Source organism: Strongylocentrotus purpuratus, unplaced genomic scaffold (genome assembly GCF_000002235.5).
Source record: "Strongylocentrotus purpuratus isolate Spur 01 unplaced genomic scaffold, Spur_5.0 spur5_scaffold_20, whole genome shotgun sequence".
Taxonomy (NCBI): Eukaryota; Metazoa; Echinodermata; class Echinoidea; order Camarodonta; family Strongylocentrotidae; genus Strongylocentrotus; species Strongylocentrotus purpuratus.
The window spans coordinates 21419755-21441486 of NW_022145606.1; the positions used below are offsets into that span (position 1 = coordinate 21419755).

Genomic DNA, 21732 nt, shown 5'->3' on the forward strand with positions numbered 1-21732 from the left:
CAAAAGTTTTTTTAAAAGATGGTAACCACAAATACACCTTTTTTGCTAAAGGGGGTTGTCGAAATGAAAAAGAAACTGATTTTATAGTTAGTGTTCACTTGTCCCCCCCCCCCCCTCCCGTTGACCAAAACAAAAAAATAAAATAATTGTAATACCCTCTACAGAATAAAGAAGAACACTATCAGAAATGTTTTAGTAGTTTTTCATTTTTCCTGAATCACACAATTAATTTCATTGGTATATATCAATGTTTGTTTTGTACTTGTATGATTGAGAAACAAAATAACGTGAACCAGATATCTTGGACTTATATTTCATTTGACATTTATTTTTGAACATTTCACAAAGTCATGTGCCTAAAGTGTCTGAAGTGTTGAACACATGCTGAAGGAGAAACAAATTGCTTATATATTGTATTTCATTTGACATTTATTTCTTAACATTTCACACAGTCATGCGACTGATACAATTTTCATCAATCAATGGCCTACTATAAATGAATATTTATATTTGTTAAAGTCTACTTGAATGAAATTCGTGTTCATTTAGGGGGAAAAACAATGCATATTTTCACGATCTTCGTGTGCTTGACATAGCTACTGTAATGAGAAATCTCCATGAAATAGTCTGTTCTTATTTTTAAGACATTTATCCGAAACTTGTATAAAGAAGCATTGTGTAAAGAATCTTTGTACAGTGGAAAGGTAATACATGTATATATACAGACTGGACAACAATATTTTTCAAAGAAGCATTGTATAAAGAAAATACAGTCAACTCTGCCTAAGTCCACAGAAATAGCTTGGACTTAAAAGAAATTTGACTTTTATGAAGTGTAAAACAATAGAATATAAGGACAGTGGACTTTAAAGGGAAAGTTGAGTTCTGTCGCAGAGGGCGCTACACAAAATAATTTTTTGTGAGATAAATGAAAAACTGAGTGTCAAATTTGAAAGAATATACAATCTAATTGACAAAATCATCTTTGTTTGATCAAAATTGGTTCAGAGACGGCTGAAATATCCATAAATATAATGATTTATAATACTTGTGTACCACCACAAATATTAGATAATTTGAAAAAGCTGTTGAAAAAAACGAAATAGCGCCTTTTAGCGGGTTTTTGTTGGCATTTTCGTGTTGGTTATATTATGCACAACCAGTCGGCCCATGTATTGTTATTTCTAATTAAATAATTAATTAACGGTCACCGTATTTTTTTGAAAGTAGAGCTGAATTGGTATGATTGAATTGGCTAAATTTCATACATTATGGGTCTAAAATCACCTTCATAGCAATTTTAGGTTCTAAAAGGGCACTAGTAATGTCATAGATAAGAATAAGAGCAATAACCAGGCACTTTGAAGGCATTTGTGGTCTGAAAACAGAACTCAACTATCCCTAAGTAGACAGTCGACTTACGCAGAGTTGACTGTGTTTTCAAAGTGACTTCTTAACTTCTTGTCTGTAAACCTTATTACACCAGGGGAATACAAAACGAGTATACCATCTTATCTACCTTAAACAATAAGGGTTTGTTATGACATTGTTCTTTATAATGAGAGGGGCATATGGCAGGAACTTCCACAAAGGCCTCTTTCAAAAGATGGATTGAACCCACAACCTTTGCATTTCCAGTTAAGAGCTCAAACTACTCAAGTACCGACGACATCTCTTTGAAGCAAAATTGCCATGTCTTCAAAAATTTGATGGCAGGAGGATCGTGTAATGTATTGTGGGCATTAGACTTTTCACATCTGACAGAGGCAAATACGAGGCTCAAACTTGGTGATAGTATGTATCACCATATAGGAAGATGCTCTGATCAGATTTTGAGTAAACTGGTCAACGGTCAAAGGTCGCAGAGGTGAAAAGGAACATAATTCACATACTCCTTTTCTGTGTAAATTTAATAAGATACTAAGATGTGAGGGAGTACAAGCTGACTCATAAAAAAACTACGAAAAAACAAAGATGTGGTTAACTGCATCAAATCTGAACGAGCCTGAACCCACTGTCTATTGACCGGTCTCATTCCTATAGGCTTAGTACAGAAACGACCCTGTTCCTGTAGGCATTGGGGTAAGAAATGTAGTTAATCCTACACGATAATACCCCTCTTGCTGGCTATGTATAAAAATGAATTTGAAAACAAGTTTGTTATCATTTCATGACACCATAACATATCTATATGTTTGAAATTCTAATACAACAAAACATGCACATCGTCTCTCCAGAGACAAAAACGTGAACTAAAGCACAAATAATAAATAAACCAAAAGCTACGTCAACCGTTGGACAATGACCGCATTCATTAGTTTGGCGCCCTCTATCGTCTGGCTGGTGTCGGTGAGAGTCTTATTTGGAAATGTTGTCAAGAGGTTGAAGGATTGTCCGCTATACTGGGGTCTTGATCTGATGGTGAAACTCAAAGTTAAGGACATCTTTTTCATTCATTTGGTTATTTATTTCCAACTTCATATAAAACAATAGATCATTACAATAGTATACATTATACAAAAAATGACATGCAATCATACATGTAAACAGTATCAGAGACACCAAATTCAACAGTCGAAAATGAGAAAAGGGGAACTAAAATAAGGCCAGAGTTTCTTGTAAAATAATCTGAAACAGAATAAAAAGCTAACCGACCTTGTAATTGGTACATTTGTATTGTGATATGGGATGTTATAGATGTGATATAAAATGTATGTGACCTTACACATGTGATACATGATCAAATACGACCATGCTGTGCTGGATTCAAAGCTATTAAAGTATGTGTGTTATTTTCATTAAGTAATACAGCCACACGACACCACACCCCACGGCCGCGTCATACCAAAAGACGTTAAAAGACGGGTGTTGCTGCTACCTTGTTTGCCGTTGAACAATAAGGGGATAGAGCAACGTCGATCTGGCGCTGCTCAGTGGCTGCCGGGCACGCGATCAATTGGGCAAAAAGAATTTCCATTTCAGTTTAACTTAATAAAATTTGGAGTGGACCTTAAAAGATTATTATTATTATTATTATTATTGCAGCGGTGGGATTCAAACCCATGCTATCAAAATGACTGGAGCCAAAAACCATATTGCATGTGTGAAAGCAGGAATATGGAAGAAACAGAATGGCGACAGTTCTAAATAAAACGACCCAAAAACAAGGGAGTCAAGAATGATTGAAATACCCGTATGAGATTACTAAATCTACCGTATATTGACTCAAAATGACAATTTGGTTTGTAGATTATGACGCAGCCACAGTCAACTCCCCTGTTTATTTTGTACACAAATATCTTTACTTTCTGTTTTTCTTCAAAGTGCCTTGAAAGGCATCATAACTTACTTATTTGGCAGCTAAAATGAACGTAAATAATAATGTAAAAGTTGACATACATATTTTGGAACACCTGGATTCAAGATAGTGTGATGGGAAATCTAAAACAGTTACCAACAGGATTAGATCTGGTTCATAAAATAGTTGTGTACACAAAAATAAAAATCGAATTAAAAGTAAATTGATAAATAACTATTTGGTGTAGAGATATTGGAAGCTGATATATTTTAGTACAGAGGAAATAGCAGAGGACCTTTAAAACTATATCAAGGGTTTGCCGATTTGTATTTGATCTACTACAACTTTAGGCAGTCTTAAAATTCAGGTCTTTTATTGCATTTTCCCCACACTTTTACTGATCAGTTCTTCTCATTTTGTTTGCTTTTATGAAACCAGCTCGATATCAGGTTGGACTTCCCCTTTGATACAAGAGGCATATTCACTGAAGTTATGGCAATATAAATAATGCAGTAAAGTGAAAAATATTAATGAAAAGAAAGGATACGCAGTGACGAAATTCCTGATGTCTCCGACTGTGTGACAGTGGTTGAATTTTCCTGTAAGTCTGAGAAAGAAAGAAATAGAAGGAAAGAAATTCATTAAAAAGGCCTTTAAAGGCAGGTGGTCTTCATTTACAGGTTCTTGTAGTACATGTTTTAATAATAAACCATGTTCAAAGGGAACAAAGAATGTGGTCTCTATAGATAGGTGGTCTTTCTATACAGGTGGTTGCTAAAGCAGGTTTGACTGTACATAGCTCGGGTTTATTCTCAAACATATAAATCAATGGAAGCAAACATTTAGGTTGGCAAAATACCATATTTCTACTATATATTGTTCCACAATAGAATGTATTTCTCTAGTGATAACCACTACATGTACCACAACATGTACTAACAACATTATCCTGTCAAATTTATAGAGTACATGCTAGTGTTGATATGCTGATTTTCGAGTCGTCTCTGAAGTAGATAAAGAATGCATCTATTTTTATCTGCCATGCAAGCTGCTCAAGACGTTTCAATGTTACCCTGTTGGTAGCTAAGCTAACTATTTAGGTACTCACAGCATACCAAGGAATTCCTTCCGATTGGTACCATCTGCCACTCTCCACCCAGGTTATATACGGGTACCTGACAATTGCTTGTAAATAAGCAACCAGGGTACAGACGGATTTTAATCCTCTCCGAGGGACTTTGTAATGAGGATGAATGCCTTACCAAAGGGGCACTGGCGCATCAAATTGGGTTTCGAACCCGGACTTCCCGGTTACGAGACCACTGCTCTACCACCGAGCCATTGTGCCTCACAAGTATTAAAGGGAGTGTAGCATGACAAATACTGGTTTACGCCATCTACGCCTTTTGGTGGGCAACTGCTCGTAAACGAATGGAATCGATTAGCGGCAGTCAGCAACTTAATCTCTACATGGTTACACACGCTCCGGTTTCACGTATGTTGCATGCATGTGATTGCTGCGGTCGCGTCTTCCGTAGTCATATTGTACCCGATTGGCCCTGAGTCAGGCCACGGGAAAGACACGGAGTCTCTTCATGCTACACTCCCTTTAATACCAATGGGTTGTATTCTCGAAAGCGGACTAACTATGGAATGCCAAGTGTCCATAGAAAAAGTTTTTTGAATAATTTAATCTGTCACTAAATTAAAATAAAATGTAATAACATAATTTATAAATAACAATATTACTATGATATAATTACGTTATGGTAATTTAGGGACATATTAAATTATTAAAAAATATATTCATATGGACACTTGTCATTCCATACTTAGTCGGTGGATTAAACCATGGACTAAAGTTAGTCCGGTTTCGAGAATACCACCCAATGTGGCTACCTTGGGTAAATACGCCTATCTTGACCTACCTGGAACCATCTGCTAATCTGAGCTGCAGGGTTGTAGTAGGTTGGTTAGGGTCGACATCTATCGAAGCTGCCGGGGCTGCTGCTGCACCTGATGACTGTTGTGATGGAGTCCCTTGAGACTGCCCACTAGGCGCTCCTGGGTTCATGGTCGGTGTGGGACTAGGAGAGACACAAACAAAATATTTTGAAAGTGTTGTTGTGATTATTCAACACTTTTAAAATCCCACAGCACTACTTATAGCCCTCTATGTAGAAAACAATGCCTAATCAGTGCCTGTTAGTCCCCTATAATCCTCTTTTTCTTATTTTAATTGAGAGCTGATTTGATGACATAACCACCTGTCAGTGACCTTGCAGGGAGGTCTAATCCCCCTGGCCAAGCTAGTGCAGATAGGCTTTAATGCACAATTTCCAGTAGGTACCAGTAGAAAGAAATTCCTTGAAAGCTGTGAGGACTGATATCGGTGTCCGAGCAGAGCTGGGGTAATATTGGAGAGCACTAAGCAACTTCTGTGGTGGATATGTGCACTATAGAAATATCCAATATTATCATTATCAATTTCGACACCAATATAAACAAGTGCACATTTTGCCCTATTCAGATATGGGGGGTGTTTCACAAAGACCCTAAGTAGAACTTAACACTAAGTTGGACTTACAAATTATGGACAGCCATTGGAGCCTTAAAATGAAATATATTCAAAAGCAGAAATTCAAGTATTTTAGAATTTTTATAAATTCCACATCAAGAACATAGAATCTCCCATGATAATAGAAAATATGAATGATTTGAATCAACATTTTATGTCTTTTAAAATAACTTTTACAAAATGTTTTCAAGGATGCTAATGGCTTTCCATAATTTTTAAGTCCAACTTAGAGATAAGTTCAACTTAGGATCTTTGTGAAACACCCCCCAGATGTGGTAAAACTGCAGCGTTTTTAATGGTGATGTAAAGTGTAATACGTTTTATATTTCTGTATCTTATAACATATAGCTCAGTGAAAACTTGCAGGCTCTATGTTGCCGGCAGTTGCCATACATTTACACATTTCAAAATAAATTGCGACAGTTTATAACGTCATATCTGAATGACCCCTTACTTTATATCAAGAGCAAAAGAAGAAATGAAACTCCATATAAAATTCAGTTTAATGTACATCAAATACATGAGAAGGATACAAACTGAAATTTGACATTGGAATATAAAACATGACGGAATGTAATTGAACTTGAAAAAGGAGAGGTTTACCAAAAAATGAGATATTCTTGGGTCTTAATGGGAAAAGGACCTTACCCACTTAACATAACAATGTGTCTAGAGAAACTCTACAAATAGATTGCTTAGGATTAAGTTATAATAATAATGATAATAGTAATATTCCGCTTATATAGCTCATGTCTCTAAGCGCTTTACATATGTTCTATTACTCAGGTCATTGGATTCAGTGCTTGCCCGCACACACTGTGTGCCCAATCTCCACTCCCTAAGGAGCATTCCAGGCAGGCGTTACATGACGCTCAAAAACTGTTTGACCAACAGTGACCGTCGCATCCTACCGGGTACCTACTTAACACCTGGGTTGAGAGTAGCAAGTGCAGGTTAATGTCTTGCCAAAGGATATTAGTGCTGTGTCGGGATTCGAACCCTCGACCTTCGCATCTCCAGTCAAGCCCCCTAAACCACTTGGCCACGACACTCCCACACAGTTCCAAGGAACCATTTCACAAAGCCAATGACAAATGACAAATATCTGTGACAAATCTGCTGATAACTAATCAGAAGCAAGGATTTCAGTAGCTTATAACAAAAACTGTCATTTGTCACTGATGACAAGTTTTGTGAAACACCCCCCTGGTCCTTACCTGCCCAACATAACACCATGTCCAGTGAAAGCTTTGGTGCTCTGCTTGGGTCTAGTGAACTCCTCGCTCCGATGGTCTTCTAGATCTAGGCTCACCTCACCTCCCTTCCCCAGCTGCAGCAGCTCATCTGGGATCTCTCTGGAGAGAGGGAGAGAAAGAGAGAGATAGAGCAATGAAGAGAGAGATAAAGCAAGAAAGAGAAGATAGAGGAAGAAAGAGAGATAGAGAAAGAAAGAGAAAGAGTTAGTAGGAAATCATGTTCATAATGTAATATGAAAGAAGAGAAAATAAGCTTTTTGATGATTTGTAAATTAAACAAACAGTAATTTGGGATTATTGACAAATTCAACCATAAATCTTGATTTCCTTTTTTCAGAAACACCCAGTATATTATAAGACTTAAACGTCAAGCACTTTACATATATAATTACTACCCTGCTCATCGGGTTCAGGCTTGCCCGAACACAATGTACGCACATTCTCCACTCCCTGGGAAGCATTCCAGCCACATGCCATTTGAAAGATGCTCACAATGCTGAGCAAGCCACAATGACTGTTGCATCCTATCAGGTAATCATTCCACACTTGGGTGGAGAGTGTAAAATCATAAGAACAATAATAACATCAACATTTATATCCCACAAGTATTTATCCCAGGGGATGCTCAAGGCACCTATAAAGTAGTAGTAATACTCCCCAGGGAGTGGAGAAGGTGTACACTTGAGGTACATGAATGAATACGATGACCAAAGGAATAATATCTGGAAAGTGCTTAGAGACAGTATGTTGTATTAAGCACTTTATTAATCTAGATTTATTATCATTATTAATATTACCCTGGCTTTAGCCCAGCTACCCTTAGGTGCTAAAGGCATTCAAGTAATACATGCCTGTCAGGCTGTCAGGTACCCATTCACTACACCTGGGTTGAGAGTAACAATTTTATAGTTATGCCTTGCCAAAGATTAGTGCCACAGCGGAACTCAAACCGCAAACCACAGTACGGAGACATATCCAGTAGACCACGACACCTCTCGTCATGTGGATTAGTGTCGCACCAAAGGATGTTAGTGGTGGGCTGCGATTTTAAGAATAAATGAATGGAAGCACTAACTTACCCTTTCATGATAGCTTTGAGGAAGGCATCATTCTGTGGTTCCCTATAATCTCTGAGTTCACCATCATCAATACTAAAACCAGTCTTCCACATCTTAAGAACTACATGCCTCTGTGAGGATAGAGAAAGAAAGAGAGGGATGCAAAACTTAAAGCCACACTGCCCTACTTGTAGCTACTTGCTCCCTCTAAATAGAAAACAATGCCTAAACGGTGACCATTGGTCCCCCATGATCCTCTTTTTCTTACGTTAATTAAGAGCTGAGTTGATGAGATAACCACCTGTCCAGTGACCTTGCAGGGTGGTCTAATCCCTCCTATAAACTAGTACAGATAAGCTTTAAGAACGACATGTCTCTGTGAAGATAGAGATAAAGAGAGGGATATAAAACTCAAAGTTCATCATCAATAAACTAAAACCAGTCTTCCACATCTTAAAAACTACATGCCTCTGTGAGGATAGAGAAAGAAAGAGATACAAAACTCAAAGTTCTTCATCATTATACTAAAATCAATCTTCTACATCTTACATGTCTCTCTGAGGACAGAGAGAAAAGGAGAGGGATACAAAACTTATATGTTTTGAAAGTTAAACATTAGATCTCTATACAAAAGTGGGTAAAATTGCTGACAAAGGCTGGCATAATTAACAGCAGAATATTTCTGAGGCAAAGTTTTTGTATTGAAATTAAAAGTTGAGAACAGTAGATTTGTGGGGGATTCCCCTACTCTGTACCTAGTGTTATTGATAGAACAACCCCCCCCCCCCCCTCACCTGTGAATATAGACATATACATTACTAACCTTCTTGGCCTTGGACCAGGCATTGTACCAGAGGTGCCTGGTAACGGTACCACAGGTTCCTGGGGGATTTCCCTAGTCTGTACCCAGTATTATTGATAGCACACCCCTCCCCTATGAGTAGAAACTCCTACTACCTCTCTTGGCCTGGGACCAGGCATTATACTGGTACCACAGGTTCCTGGGGGGATTCCCTTGTCTGTACCAGTGTTATTGATAGCACATCCCTCCCCTATGAGTAGAAACTTCTACTACCCTCTCTTGGCCTGGGACCAGGCATTGTACCGGAGGTGCCTGGTACCGGTACCACAGGTTCCTGGGGGGATTCCCCTTGTCTGTACCCAGTGTTATTGATAGCACATCCCTCCCCTATGAGTAGAAACTTCTACTACCCTCTCTTGGCCTGGGACCAGGCATTGTACCGGAGGTGCCTGGTACCGGTACCACAGGTTCCTGGGGGGATCCCCCTAGTCTGTAGCCAGTGTTATTGATAGCACACCCCTCCCCTATGAGTAGAAACTTCTACTAACCTCTCTTGGCTTGGGACCAGGCATTGTACCGGAGGTGCCTGGTACTGGTACCACAGGTTCCTGGGGAGATTCCCCTAGTCTGTAGCCGGCACCCCTGAAGGCTCTTGAGGTGTTTCTTGGCTGGGATGTTGAAGGGCTGCCACCGGCTACCTCCTCTGCACCATGCCTGAAACATAATGCATACAGTATATATTCAAATTATCCTCCTGAATTTTCTATCGACAATCCACTAGGAACTGCTGATAAATTCAATCAATAGAATGCTTCTTTCAATATACTGACCGATTCTCTCCGTTAGGTCGGTCCTAAAATGCGGAATTCCCTTCCTCCTATTTTTACAGTATGTCGGATTTAATAATTCATTCAAAAGACTTTACAAGAAGCATCTTCTCTTTCTTTATTATGCATAATTTATTTTAAGACCACACCTCTAATACTAAATACTTCCATTTTTTTTCATTTTTTTTCTTCTTCCAAGTATATTGTCACGAAATTGGTTTCATTTCGTAGATAGTTATTTCGGCGTAGATGGCGTAGTTCAGGTTAAATATACGACGCTAAAGTCACGTGTTAATTTTAAGAATGTTCGATTGTGCATGTTTTTGACAGTTTTAGTGTAATTACTTTTCTACCATTAATAATTACTTGTTCTCTTTTGTTTAGTTTTATAGAATAAAACTAGTGCTTTCATTTGATATATGGTTTGTTTCAATCTGATATTGGAAAGTGGAGTTATATCAATGTTTATGTAATTTTTGGAAATCTAACCAGAATAATAAATTATGTATAAGAAATGTGTATATAAATCAATTGTCTCACGTGTCTGTGAGCTTCCTGTCATAGTCTACATAATTGCCGTCGCCCACTGGGCACACTTACATTGTAAGGCAATCAGATTATGTTTGGATATTTGCCCAATAAAGTATTGCGTGCAACGAAATGATTGAGATGATCGTTTGCATGTCTTTCCATGGGGAAACCTAAAGTGGAAGTCTGATTTTAGGTGACGACCATGGTAAGAATCTAGGTTGTGTTTGTTGGGTCTTTTACGTTCTAGTATTAGACAATACCAGGGACTACTGTGTAGCAGAGCCAGTGGCATGGTCGAGTAAGCTGACTGTACGAAGTCAGACGGTCTGGTTGTTTGGAGGTGCATGAAGCAAACTGGTGCGGCCAATTGGAGTTGCATGCACAAGCAGACTGGTATAGACGTCTGAAAGGTGCAGAAGCGGACTGGCCTAGTTGGCTTGTGGTATATGACGGTACAACGGTTGGTAGAAGACGGTGGTCGAGAGGTGGTGCGGAGCAATATATCAGACTGGTGTCAACGTCAACGGGCAGTATATTTCTGCCAAACGGATCCACGGTAAAATTGGTACCGGACCAGGAAAACCTACCAGCAGAAGGCATCCTGACAAGAGAAGCTGCTGGGAAGAACATCGACAGGAACCGGTTTCGTTACATGTGGTGTCAGAAGTGGGATCCAGTGACAATGGCACAAGGAAGAAATATGCAGAATCGACCAACGCCAGGAGAAATGATGACGCATTTAGAAAGCAGTATGACAGAAATAGATCAAATGATGGAGCAACTACGTGCTTCGATGAGGCAGGCACCAGTTGCAGACTCAGAACCAGGTCGCCGCCAGGAGGCATTTCCCCCAACTCTGAGTGGACAAACTGCATCAGGACCAACTGCAGAATCACAGATGCCAGCGGCACAGCGGGTTAGATTTAGTTCAACGCCCCGACAACAAAGTAGGCGGATGCCCACTGCAGGAACTGAAGTTCATATTACACCACCGCTTTTCTCTCCACCTATGCAGGATGTGGGGAGGTCAAATGATGCAGTAATCGGCAGACGGCCGCATATGGTACCAGACAGATTTGACGGTCACACTCCTGTCGAGGATTACTTGCACCACTTTGAGGCATGTGCTGGAGTAAACAAATGGACCAAAGTAGAAGCAGTGCAGTTTCTTGCTGCAAGTTTGAGGGGATCTGCTGTGAAGCTGTTAAACCAACAGCCTGGAGTGGATTTGACGTACGACGAGTTGGTATACAGACTCAGGAACCGGTTTGGTCTTGGAGGCAAAGCTGAGGTATACCTAGCAGAGTTGAGACAGCGTCGTCGGCAACCAAAGGAAAGTCTCCAGGAATTAGGACAAACGATACGGGAGCTGTGTGCATTGTCCTACCCCGAGTTCGACGAAAAAGGACAAGACCGACTAGCCCGTGGGCATTTTCTGGATGCCGTAGTAACACCAGAAATAAGAAAAGGATTGTTCCGTGCTCAACCTCGCACGCTTGATGATGCCGTGGAAGCAGCTTTAAATACAGAGGCCTTCCTGAGGATGGAGGGTCAGAGAAATGAAGTGAAGCGTTCAACCACGTACAGTCGAGCACTGGAAGAGTGTGAGGTTGCAGCCATCCGTGAACAGCAACCAAGGAATCCTACTATGGATGAGATAGTAGAGAAGGTATTAGATGCCTTAGACATGAGAAATGGGAGGAATACGATTAAACCAGATGTACCAGATAGGAGACCGGAACAAACCATGCCAACTAAAGTCTCAGAACGGGAAGATAACCGGTGTTTCAACTGTAATGAATTAGGACACTGGAGGAACCAATGTCCTTATCCAAGGAAAGTTAGGGGAGGAACAGCACCACCAGCAGCAGAGAAAGCAAATACAAACTTACAGTGGGCAACTGCAAATGGGATGACAGATGAAGAGGAGCAGACCAGAGTTGGTTCGTCTCAGGATCCTAACAGGAAAGGACTTTTCCTGGAAGGGAAAATCAATGGACAGTCCTTGAAATTACTGATCGACACCGGAGCCACCAACACTTTGATTTCAGATAAGGTGTTTGACCGGATAGAGGATAATAGAAGACCTGAGTTATTACCAGTGACCAGCGTGGTATTACAAGCAGATGGGACCCCGTTGAGGACCAGAGGTAAATCAAGGCTGGAAGTGCAGATCGGAGATTCACTTGTCACTACAATGGTAACTGTGGCCAGCCTCAAGAACGAAGGCATTCTTGGGCTAGATTTCCTAGTTCAAACTAATGCTGTACTTGACTGCCACAAGATGGAATTGAGGACCGAGTGGGGCATAATTCCATGCCTAGATAGTGAAGGAGAATCATTCTGCAGAAGGATAGTGGCGGGGGAGGAAAACTCAATTCCTCCACGACACGAAATGGTGCTAGCAGACAGAGTAACAGGTAAAAAGGAAGCACTGTGTGAAGGACTGGTAGAATCTCCTGTGAACCCAATCGAATTATGGAAAAAGGGACCCATCGTTGCCAGATCTGTCGTGAAGACAGATGAAGATGTGTTGCCTGTCAGGGTGTTCAATCCAACAAGGGAACAGAGGAACATAAAGGCAGGCACTGCCATTGCCTCATTGTCAGCGGTGGAAGAAGTGGGCACAGAAATGTGCAACCAGACGATGCCCACTGAAACCAGTGCAAGCAGAAACATGCCACCCGACAAGCAGGGAAACAAGGGCGTTGATGCCCGACGTACGACTACCCACTTCTTTCAATGTGACTCTTGTACCAAAAGTTATGAGAAGAAAGACTCTTTGCAAAGACACAAGCGGGAAGTGCATATCCTGAAGTATCGTTGCGACCAATGCGATTATCGCACGGGTAGGAAGAAGGAGATGGAGCGGCATCAGGGAGCCCACGATGTAGCTGTGGTTCCCGTGAGAAAACACAGCTTAACACCTGTTTCTTCGCCAAGATGCAAACCCACTTCCACGCCAATAACAGGGACCTCTGAAAAAGCTGATGCATCGTGGCGTCATGTAAGAATGGACTGGCGGTCGCCACCACGTGATGATCCAAGATTGGACCGGCCTCGAGGGAGGTCACCATGTCGCTACCGCTCATCGCGACGAAAATCCAAATCGCCCCAAAGCGACCTAACGAAATCGTCATTTCAAAAGACCCCGGAGTCTCCACAGCACGATGGATCGGAAGCTTCCCCTCGACATAGCTGACAATCTACGCCCGAACCAGAAGAAGAGTTGGATAACGACGAAAGGTTCCCTTCACCACTTGACTTGCGATATTCATCTAGGAAAATGGCGTCGGAGACTGCATGGGCTAGTGAGTGGACTGAAATTGCTAGTAAGAATGCTGAAACTCAAACTGACACTGATAGTTCTCGTTAAAGAATTCAGTCAGTACTGCATGAACTTAGAACCGCTGGTTCCGGTGGGAAGGATACCTAGATGCCCATGGACGTTATTTTCTGTAAATGTGTTATATGCAGTTTGTAAATTGTTGTTAGATATCGCTCGGGGAGCGAGCTAAGGAAAATAAGGGAGTTGTGTCACGAAATTGGTTTCATTTCGTAGATAGTTATTTCGGCGTAGATGGCGTAGTTCAGGTTAAATATACGACGCTAAAGTCACGTGTTAATTTTAAGAATGTTCGATTGTGCATGTTTTTGACAGTTTTAGTGTAATTACTTTTCTACCATTAATAATTACTTGTTCTCTTTTGTTTAGTTTTATAGAATAAAACTAGTGCTTTCATTTGATATATGGTTTGTTTCAATCTGATATTGGAAAGTGGAGTTATATCAATGTTTATGTATTTTTGGAAATCTAACCAGAATAATAAATTATGTATAAGAAATGTGTATATAAATCAATTGTCTCACGTGTCTGTGAGCTTCCTGTCATAGTCTACATAATTGCCGTCGCCCACTGGGCACACTTACATTGTAAGGCAATCAGATTATGTTTGGATATTTGCCCAATAAAGTATTGCGTGCAACGAAATGATTGAGATGATCGTTTGCATGTCTTTCCATGGGGAAACCTAAAGTGGAAGTCTGATTTTAGGTGACGACCATGGTAAGAATCTAGGTTGTGTTTGTTGGGTCTTTTACGTTCTAGTATTAGACAATACCAGGGACTACTGTGTAGCAGAGCCAGTGGCATGGTCGAGTAAGCTGACTGTACGAAGTCAGACGGTCTGGTTGTTCATGAAGCAAACTGGTGCGGCCAATTGGAGTTGCATGCACAAGCAGACTGGTATAGACGTCTGAAAGGTGCAGAAGCGGACTGGCCTAGTTGGCTTGTGGTATATGACGGTACAACGGTTGGTAGAAGACGGTGGTCGAGAGGTGGTGCGGAGCAATATATCAGACTGGTGTCAACGTCAACGGGGCAGTATATTTCTGCCAAACGGATCCACGGTAAAATTGGTACCGGACCAGGAAAACCTACCAGCAGAAGGCATCCTGACAAGAGAAGCTGCTGGGAAGAACATCGACAGGAACCGGTTTCGTTACAATATGTTATTATTACTTCTGCGCCTGGTGCATTCAATTGTCAAGCCTTATTGGCTTCATCGGATGCACCATCTTCCATTTGTACTATGGTTTATACTTACATATTTTCTTTTTTTGAATGCGATTATGTAAATTTATATGTAATTTTGATATTGTTATCTGTAATGAAATTCCATATTTCATCTTTGTATATATTGTCATGATGATGGAAATAAATGTCAATTCACATGTCAATTCAAAGCCTGAATGGCTACAATGTGGTTGGCAGTCCATCTGCATATTTAATGTACTGGAGCAGCGTTTCTTAACCTTTTTTAAGTCATGCCACCCTTTTGCGTCACCCCAATCCAAAATCCATTGACAGAACATTCATTTTGCATCACTCTGAAACGTGTGACACACCACATACACATCAGCAAATTTGTTTCTAACTTTATGTCTTATAAAGAGCTGCAACTGATCAAAAAAAATTGCAAGTTTACAGTTTCCTATCTCTTATTATGTACATAGTTGCGATTGATATCAATCACAAATAAGTTTATTAATATTATATTTATAGTCGGGGCCCATATACCTGAATCTCAGTTCGTTTGACTCTCGACTCAATCTCTTTCTCCGTCATTCTCTTGATCTAACCTCCTTTTTCTAGATCGTTTGCAATCATTCATTTTCCCTTTTTCTATCTTTCTTTCTTTCTGTTTGCCTTTTACTATTTTCCTCCATTTTTCCCTGTTTTATTTGTTTTCCCAACAAATCTATAATTTCTTAGCTACATATTTTTTTCAATTTATTGATTTTCTAAGCATACTTTGTTCATGTTATATTGTAAAACAGCATCTGAGGAACTAACACTTCAACAAGCTCTGCTTCTAGTTAGTTCCTCTATTCTTGTGCTTTTTCTATTATATTTGTTGTTTCATTGCATATTTTTGTAATATAATTTTTTATTGTATTATGTTTTGCATGAGAAATAAAAACATTTGAATCATCAATTAATCCTTGGTGATACAAACATGCAAGAACTTTGTAACTGGAATGGAAAGGGGGATGAAAGCAGAGATGGTTCAAGCAAGCTGACCTCAGGTCAAAGGTCAAATGTCATAGGTACTACTCACTCTTTAGCCTGTTTGAAGATGTCTTTGACGAGACTGTCCGATTCCACCTTCTTCTTCTTGGGACCGACCACCTGCTGACCGCTGGAATGAGAATGGTATCAAATATTAGAGGATCATTCCATGGGGTTGGGGTCACTTTGTGACATACCACAAGTGAGAAACTTAGATGTCTGCTATCAACCAAAACAATGTTTGCTCAAACTGGGTTTAGCATGAAAAGCATAGCCAACTATGTGTACAAGTAATCTAGCTACAATGAGAATGGTATCAAATATTAGAGGGTCATTCCATTGGGGTTGGGGTCACTTTGTGACATACCTCAAGTGGGAAACTATAGATGTCTGCTATCAACCAAAACATTGTTTGCTCAAACTGGGTTTAGCATGAAAAGCATAGCCAACTACATGTATGTGTACAAGTAATCTAGCTACAATGAGAATGGTAAGAAATATTAGAGGGTTGTTCCATGGGGTCGGGCTAATTTTGTGACATACCACAAGTGAGAAACTGTAGATGTCTGCTATCAACCAAAACAATGTTTGCTCAAACTGAGTTTAGCATAAAAAGCATAGCCAACTATGTTTACAAGTAATCTAGCTACGTGGTGAATTAATATCATAGACCAAAAGTTTAAATTTGATGTCCATGTAACGCTGAAATAAGAAACACATATTAAGCAAAGATTTTGAAGAGAAGTAACTGAAACAGGAATAATTCTGGCAAGGCACTTTATATATACCGGTACATTGCTTTAAACATTTCAGCAGATGATTTCATCTTCAGTGTGTACTATTTTTATTTTTTTATATCAGAATTTGCACAAACTTTCCCTGACCTGCTATTCTCATTTTCTGCTACTATTAGAACCAGCTTAATATCAGGATGCACTTCTCCTTGAACCATTAGCAGTTTTGTCTCACGTATGAGTGACGTTTAGTTTGATATTTTAATCCAAAATGCTCAACATGCCTGGAGCAGAAAGTTCCGAAAAATCACTGGGAACTTTATCTGACCTGTTTCTCTCATTTTCTTGCTTCTATCAAATCGAACTTAATATCAGGGTGGGCTTCCCCTTTAACTTTACCTGCCATGCTCTGGTCCACCCGCGTAGAAGGCTTGTCCTTCTTCATCACTGTCATCATTGGCTTTCTTAGATGAATAGTCACCCAGAGTGGCTATACGACTGCTGCTTCCTCCTCTGGAAAAGAAATAAAAATTCAATTATCAAGTTAAAGGCCGTCTGTACTAGTTCAGCCAGAAGGGATTAGACCACCCAGCGAGGTCACCCAGAGTGGCTATACGACTGCTGCTTCCTCCTCTGGAAAAGAAATAAAAATTCAATTATCAAGTTAAAGGCCGTCTGTACTAGTTCGGCCAGAAGGGATTAGACCACCCAGCGAGGTCACCCAGAGTGGCTATACGACTGCTGCTTCCTCCTCTGGAAAAGAAACAAAATGCAATTATCAAGTTAAAGGCCGTCTGTACTAGTTCGGCCAGAAGGGATTAGACCACCCAGCGAGACTGCGGGGTCACTGATAGGTGGTTATCTCATATCAGCTCTCAATTAACATAAGAAAAAGAGGATCATGGGGACAAACAGGCACCGGTTGGGGGAGTTTTCTATATAGATGAGCAAGTAGGTACAAGTAATTAATGCACTTTCTAGACCAGTATTTTTAAACCGTACTAATTAAAGTCACGGCACGCTCTTTAGAAATAAAATGTTTTGTGTCTGAGGTATTCTGAGTCTTTGATTTTGACGTGAATAGGTTGACTAATATTTGCCTTTCACATAAAATAAATATGCTTGGGTACGAAATTCAAAATGTATTTGTTCCACTTTTACATCAACATGCAAAATTTTTTAAGATTCGTACATAGTAAAGAGTAACAAAACATTACGGGTAGTGTATGGTTGATAGCCAAATGTTCTGAGTGAAGTGAAAATACATCAGGCATTACAAAATAATGAACCTTCAGAATAACGCAATAAATTTTTTGAAATTATGAACCTTATTTCATTTTTGGAATCTTGAATCTCGTGGTAATGTGGTAACTGTAAATTTTGTTTTGGAATTGAAAACTTTTGGAATAATGAACCTTCAGAAGAAAACGAATGAGTGCAACCTGAGTAGACCTACCTTCCTTTTGGGGCTGATCCTTTAGCTTTGCCTCCTCCCTGTGGCTGAGCTGCAGGAGGTGGTTCAACCCTAGGGGGTTCAGGCTGTCTTTCAGAGGGAGGGTCTCTGCTTGGTGGATCAGTAACCATGTCATCTGAGTTATCATAGAAACTCTCTAGCGCCACCTGTAATAATCAGAAAAAAAATATTTTATTTTACTTTATTTGAATTTGATTTATTGGTTTCTGCATCTTTTTTGGTTTGATAATATATAGATAATATACAAAATTAAACAAATATATTTAGGGGGAAACAGAGTGGCCACTGTAGACAGGTGGGTGTTCTACTGTCTACAGCACACAGTTCTTTCTTAAAGGAGACAACATACTTTGCCACTATAGAAAGGTGGCCTTTATAGGGAGGTGGCTACCTAAAAAAGACAGAAGTTTCATCTAGATCTTTTCAGCAGAATGTAAAATACAAAACAGCATATATAGCAGTCTTTTAAAATTACAAAGAATGAAATGCAAGTGCTTCAGTTTTTTAAGAGGTATCTACATGGATCCGGGCTAACTCGGACCAGGGGACAACTCGGCCCAGCTGCAAAAACGGTCATTCTTTGTCATTTTAGCCTAACTCTAACTCTAACTCTAACCTTAACCCTAAACCTAACCCTAAACCTAAACATGCAAAAAATGACAGTTTTTAGAGCTGGACCGAGTTGCCCCCTGGTCCGAGTTAGCCCGACTCCATCTACATGTATCTGCCCACGAGTGGACAGTTTAGATAATGTTTCAAAATGTGATGGTTCCCATCCAAATTTATACACTTTCTCACAGGTTTCAGTGCAAACAATTTGCAGCAATTTGTAGTGAAACCTGTCAGGAAGTGTATATTATAATATCTTTGTTTTAAGAAAAAAATTAAGAAAATTGACACCAAACAGATAAGAAAGATAACCACTTTGAAATGCTGTCCATTATTGAAACAATTGTTAAAGATTTAGAGTAAAACCGCCAAACTTCGGACACTAAAGACAAAACGGGGGAAAACATTAAATTCTTTTTTAATTATTGAAAGATCAAACATACTATTATTGTGCAAATACTGTTTATGTATGTCATGTAAAAGAAAATTAGTAAAGGAAATGGAAAACTAGAATTATTTACTTACCCGCCGAACCTGTTTTCATGCCAAGCTTCGGACGTTCATATGTAGCGCACGTATAGCGCATAGCGCACGTATACACCTTAACTCCCCCGTTAAGGAACTGTAAAAATCTAGGTAACCTGAAATCTGTCTCTGAATTCAATGTTTTTTGTGAGTTTTGCAGACGGCAACCTGCACGATATAGGTTAGTAGTAGTATCAAATGCATGCAAGTTAACCGCCTGAGCTAGGCTCATATTTTGCGTTTGAGCCGTTGAAGTCATTTTTGTCCGAAGTTTGGCAACGTCCGAAGTTTGGCGGTTTTACTCTAGTTGATTTGTGAATTTTTTGGTATGTAATATACTCCACGCTCGAGTCAACGTAAACGAGGACGTGTCATATTTCCGATCTGCATGTTGGTGATGTGAAAAACAGATTCCCCAATGATTTTCTTGATGCATTTTACATACACGTTATGAGCGATAGTCATAAATCAACAATTAGCGCCAGACGGACAACCCATGAAAGTAGACCCTAGATGGTGAACTGGGGTTATTTTCTTACGCGGTATCCGTTTTTTCGCATCGCCAGCGCACGGTTCGAAACCTGCAGATCGCCGATAAAAAAAAAATGTCTGCGAAAAATGTGAATGATCCTTATTTTTTAGGACGCAAGTTGTCGGCATTTACGAGGATATCCTTAATTATCGGACGATCCTCATAGTCATACTTGGACCAGTACCAGCAGAACTCTTCATCTTCACATGGCCAAATCACCGGCAAATGGGGACCAATGATGATATGGCTTTGCTTGCTAATTGCTACATCAATCATGGTTATGGAAACCACTCGTTCGTCAACATGGACACGCTTGTGTTTAGGCAAAGTCTCACACGAACAGATGAACACTTGACTCATTCAGTCATTCACTCACCACTCACTCAACTCAGCTCAGCCTCAGTTATGACAGTGCGCTAAAATTGAGTTGGATATCCCCGTTACTTTCCCGACATAGGCTAGATCTACACCGTCAATAGTAAAGTTCCATTATAGAATCTCAATATCTTACCTCCAACTTCCATCCTGACGACTCAAGAAAGAACGAAGCTCTTTCCCTTTCCGCCCCAGTAACGCCAATAAACTGGGTGAGGAGTCCATCTTTCTCGAGCTCTGCACTGGTGGCTGCCATTTTGATGATAATTTCTTTCTGGCAAAGTAGTCTACTGCCCTCTATGTATTACTTTGCGAACATAATTTTAGTTTATTTTATTTTTTCTACATTCATTTACCTTTTTTTGATTTTGAAATTGTAAAATATGACAACACATTAACATAGATATGAAACAATAATTTAATATAATTATCATATACAAGAGAATCATGAAAAACTCCAAACATACCAGAAAGGTGAAGATACATAATTAGATTTCGAACGTCCACTTTTTTAAATGAATCGTTACTTTATGATCATTCTTGTTCATGTTCCGTGGCTTTTTTTATTCTTTATAAATATATTGATTACCAACAAGGGTATTTGTTCATCAACATATCGCAGCCAATGGCTGAATTACATGCATGATTTACAGATATTTGGTTTTTAAAATATTTTTAAAAAACATCATATTTACGATGAAAACCCAGTAAAACTCAGAAAGGGAAGAAAGAAATAAAGGAAAAATGTGGAGCAGGAAAAAGGAGAAAAGGAAAGGAAAGTTGAGGGAGAGGGAGTGGAGAGAAAAGGGGAAAAGAGAATGAAGAGTGATAGAGAGAGGGAGAGAGAGAGAGGGGGGGGGGAGTGTGAACACAGAGCTGGTATAATAATGATACAAATTAAAAATTTAATTGACAAAAGTTATTTCATCCAAGTTAGTGCATGGGAATGCACTTCAAAGGAATTGATTTACAAAAAAGTAATTTTGAGGCAAGAGAAAAATACATTTCCACATTTACAGGCAACATTATTCATCAATCATCAATTCACTATAATGTGTGTTCTAAAACTCTAAGTTCAGGTTTTTAGCATTAGAGTGAGGGATGTTTATACTTTAAAGGTACTATGTCCCATTTGCAGGTCAAAAAAATGAAAAAGTTAAATTCCAACTGCATTTGAAAGATAATACTAATTTAGAACTGCCCTAAAAAAGGTGAGGCTTGAAGATGTCTTCAAGTGGGAAAATAATGACTATTAGTTGTCAAATCGACTTTAGGGCTATAGAGCCCAAAAGTAATAGTCTTGATTTTCAGACAATTGTACCGAATGGTCATACATTTCATGCTGCGCAAAGATTCAATCAGTTTAATCTTGGTCATCACAAGAAGTGGGTTATTGATGTAGACAAATGCTCATGTACCCTTCAACTCATTTCATATGTGTTATTACTAAAGAAGAAATAAGGCCAGTCAGTCACTCAATAGTGTCTGACAGTGAAGTCTAGCAAGTAAACGGGTTTCCTTGCATAATTTGAATATGAGGACACAGCTAACGTTTAATTTC

The 21732-nt window shown here is 39.5% G+C and overlaps 1 protein-coding gene across 1 annotated transcript; it reads right to left on the minus strand.

Moving 5' to 3' along the window:
• Positions 1–1751: 1751 nt before the first annotated feature.
• LOC588505 (NSFL1 cofactor p47) lies at positions 1752–20521 on the minus strand. Its single transcript, XM_030993017.1, has 10 exons — positions 20308–20521; positions 18113–18276; positions 17056–17169; positions 15972–16052; positions 9541–9706; positions 8212–8321; positions 7094–7231; positions 5227–5385; positions 3846–3905; positions 1752–2415 (listed from the first exon to the last, which is right to left on the minus strand). Exons 1-10 carry the CDS (start codon positions 20425–20427, stop codon positions 2283–2285), a joined length of 1245 nt encoding a protein of 414 aa, XP_030848877.1. The 5' UTR covers positions 20428–20521; the 3' UTR covers positions 1752–2282.
• Positions 20522–21732: the final 1211 nt, after the last annotated feature.

Bases quoted from the DNA above. Each gene is read 5' to 3' on its own strand.
- LOC588505 (XM_030993017.1), bottom strand. From the start codon at position 20,427: ATGGCAGCCACCAGTGCAGAGCTCGAGAAAGATGGACTCCTCACCCAG. The intron at 17,170-18,112 runs GTAGGTCTACTC...TTTCTTTTCCAG, and splicing joins GGATCAGCCCCAAAAGGAAG to AGGAGGAAGCAGCAGTCGTA. The intron at 5,386-7,093 runs GTAAGGACCAGG...TGTCTCTCCTAG, and splicing joins CATGGTGTTATGTTGGGCAG to TCCCACACCGACCATGAACC.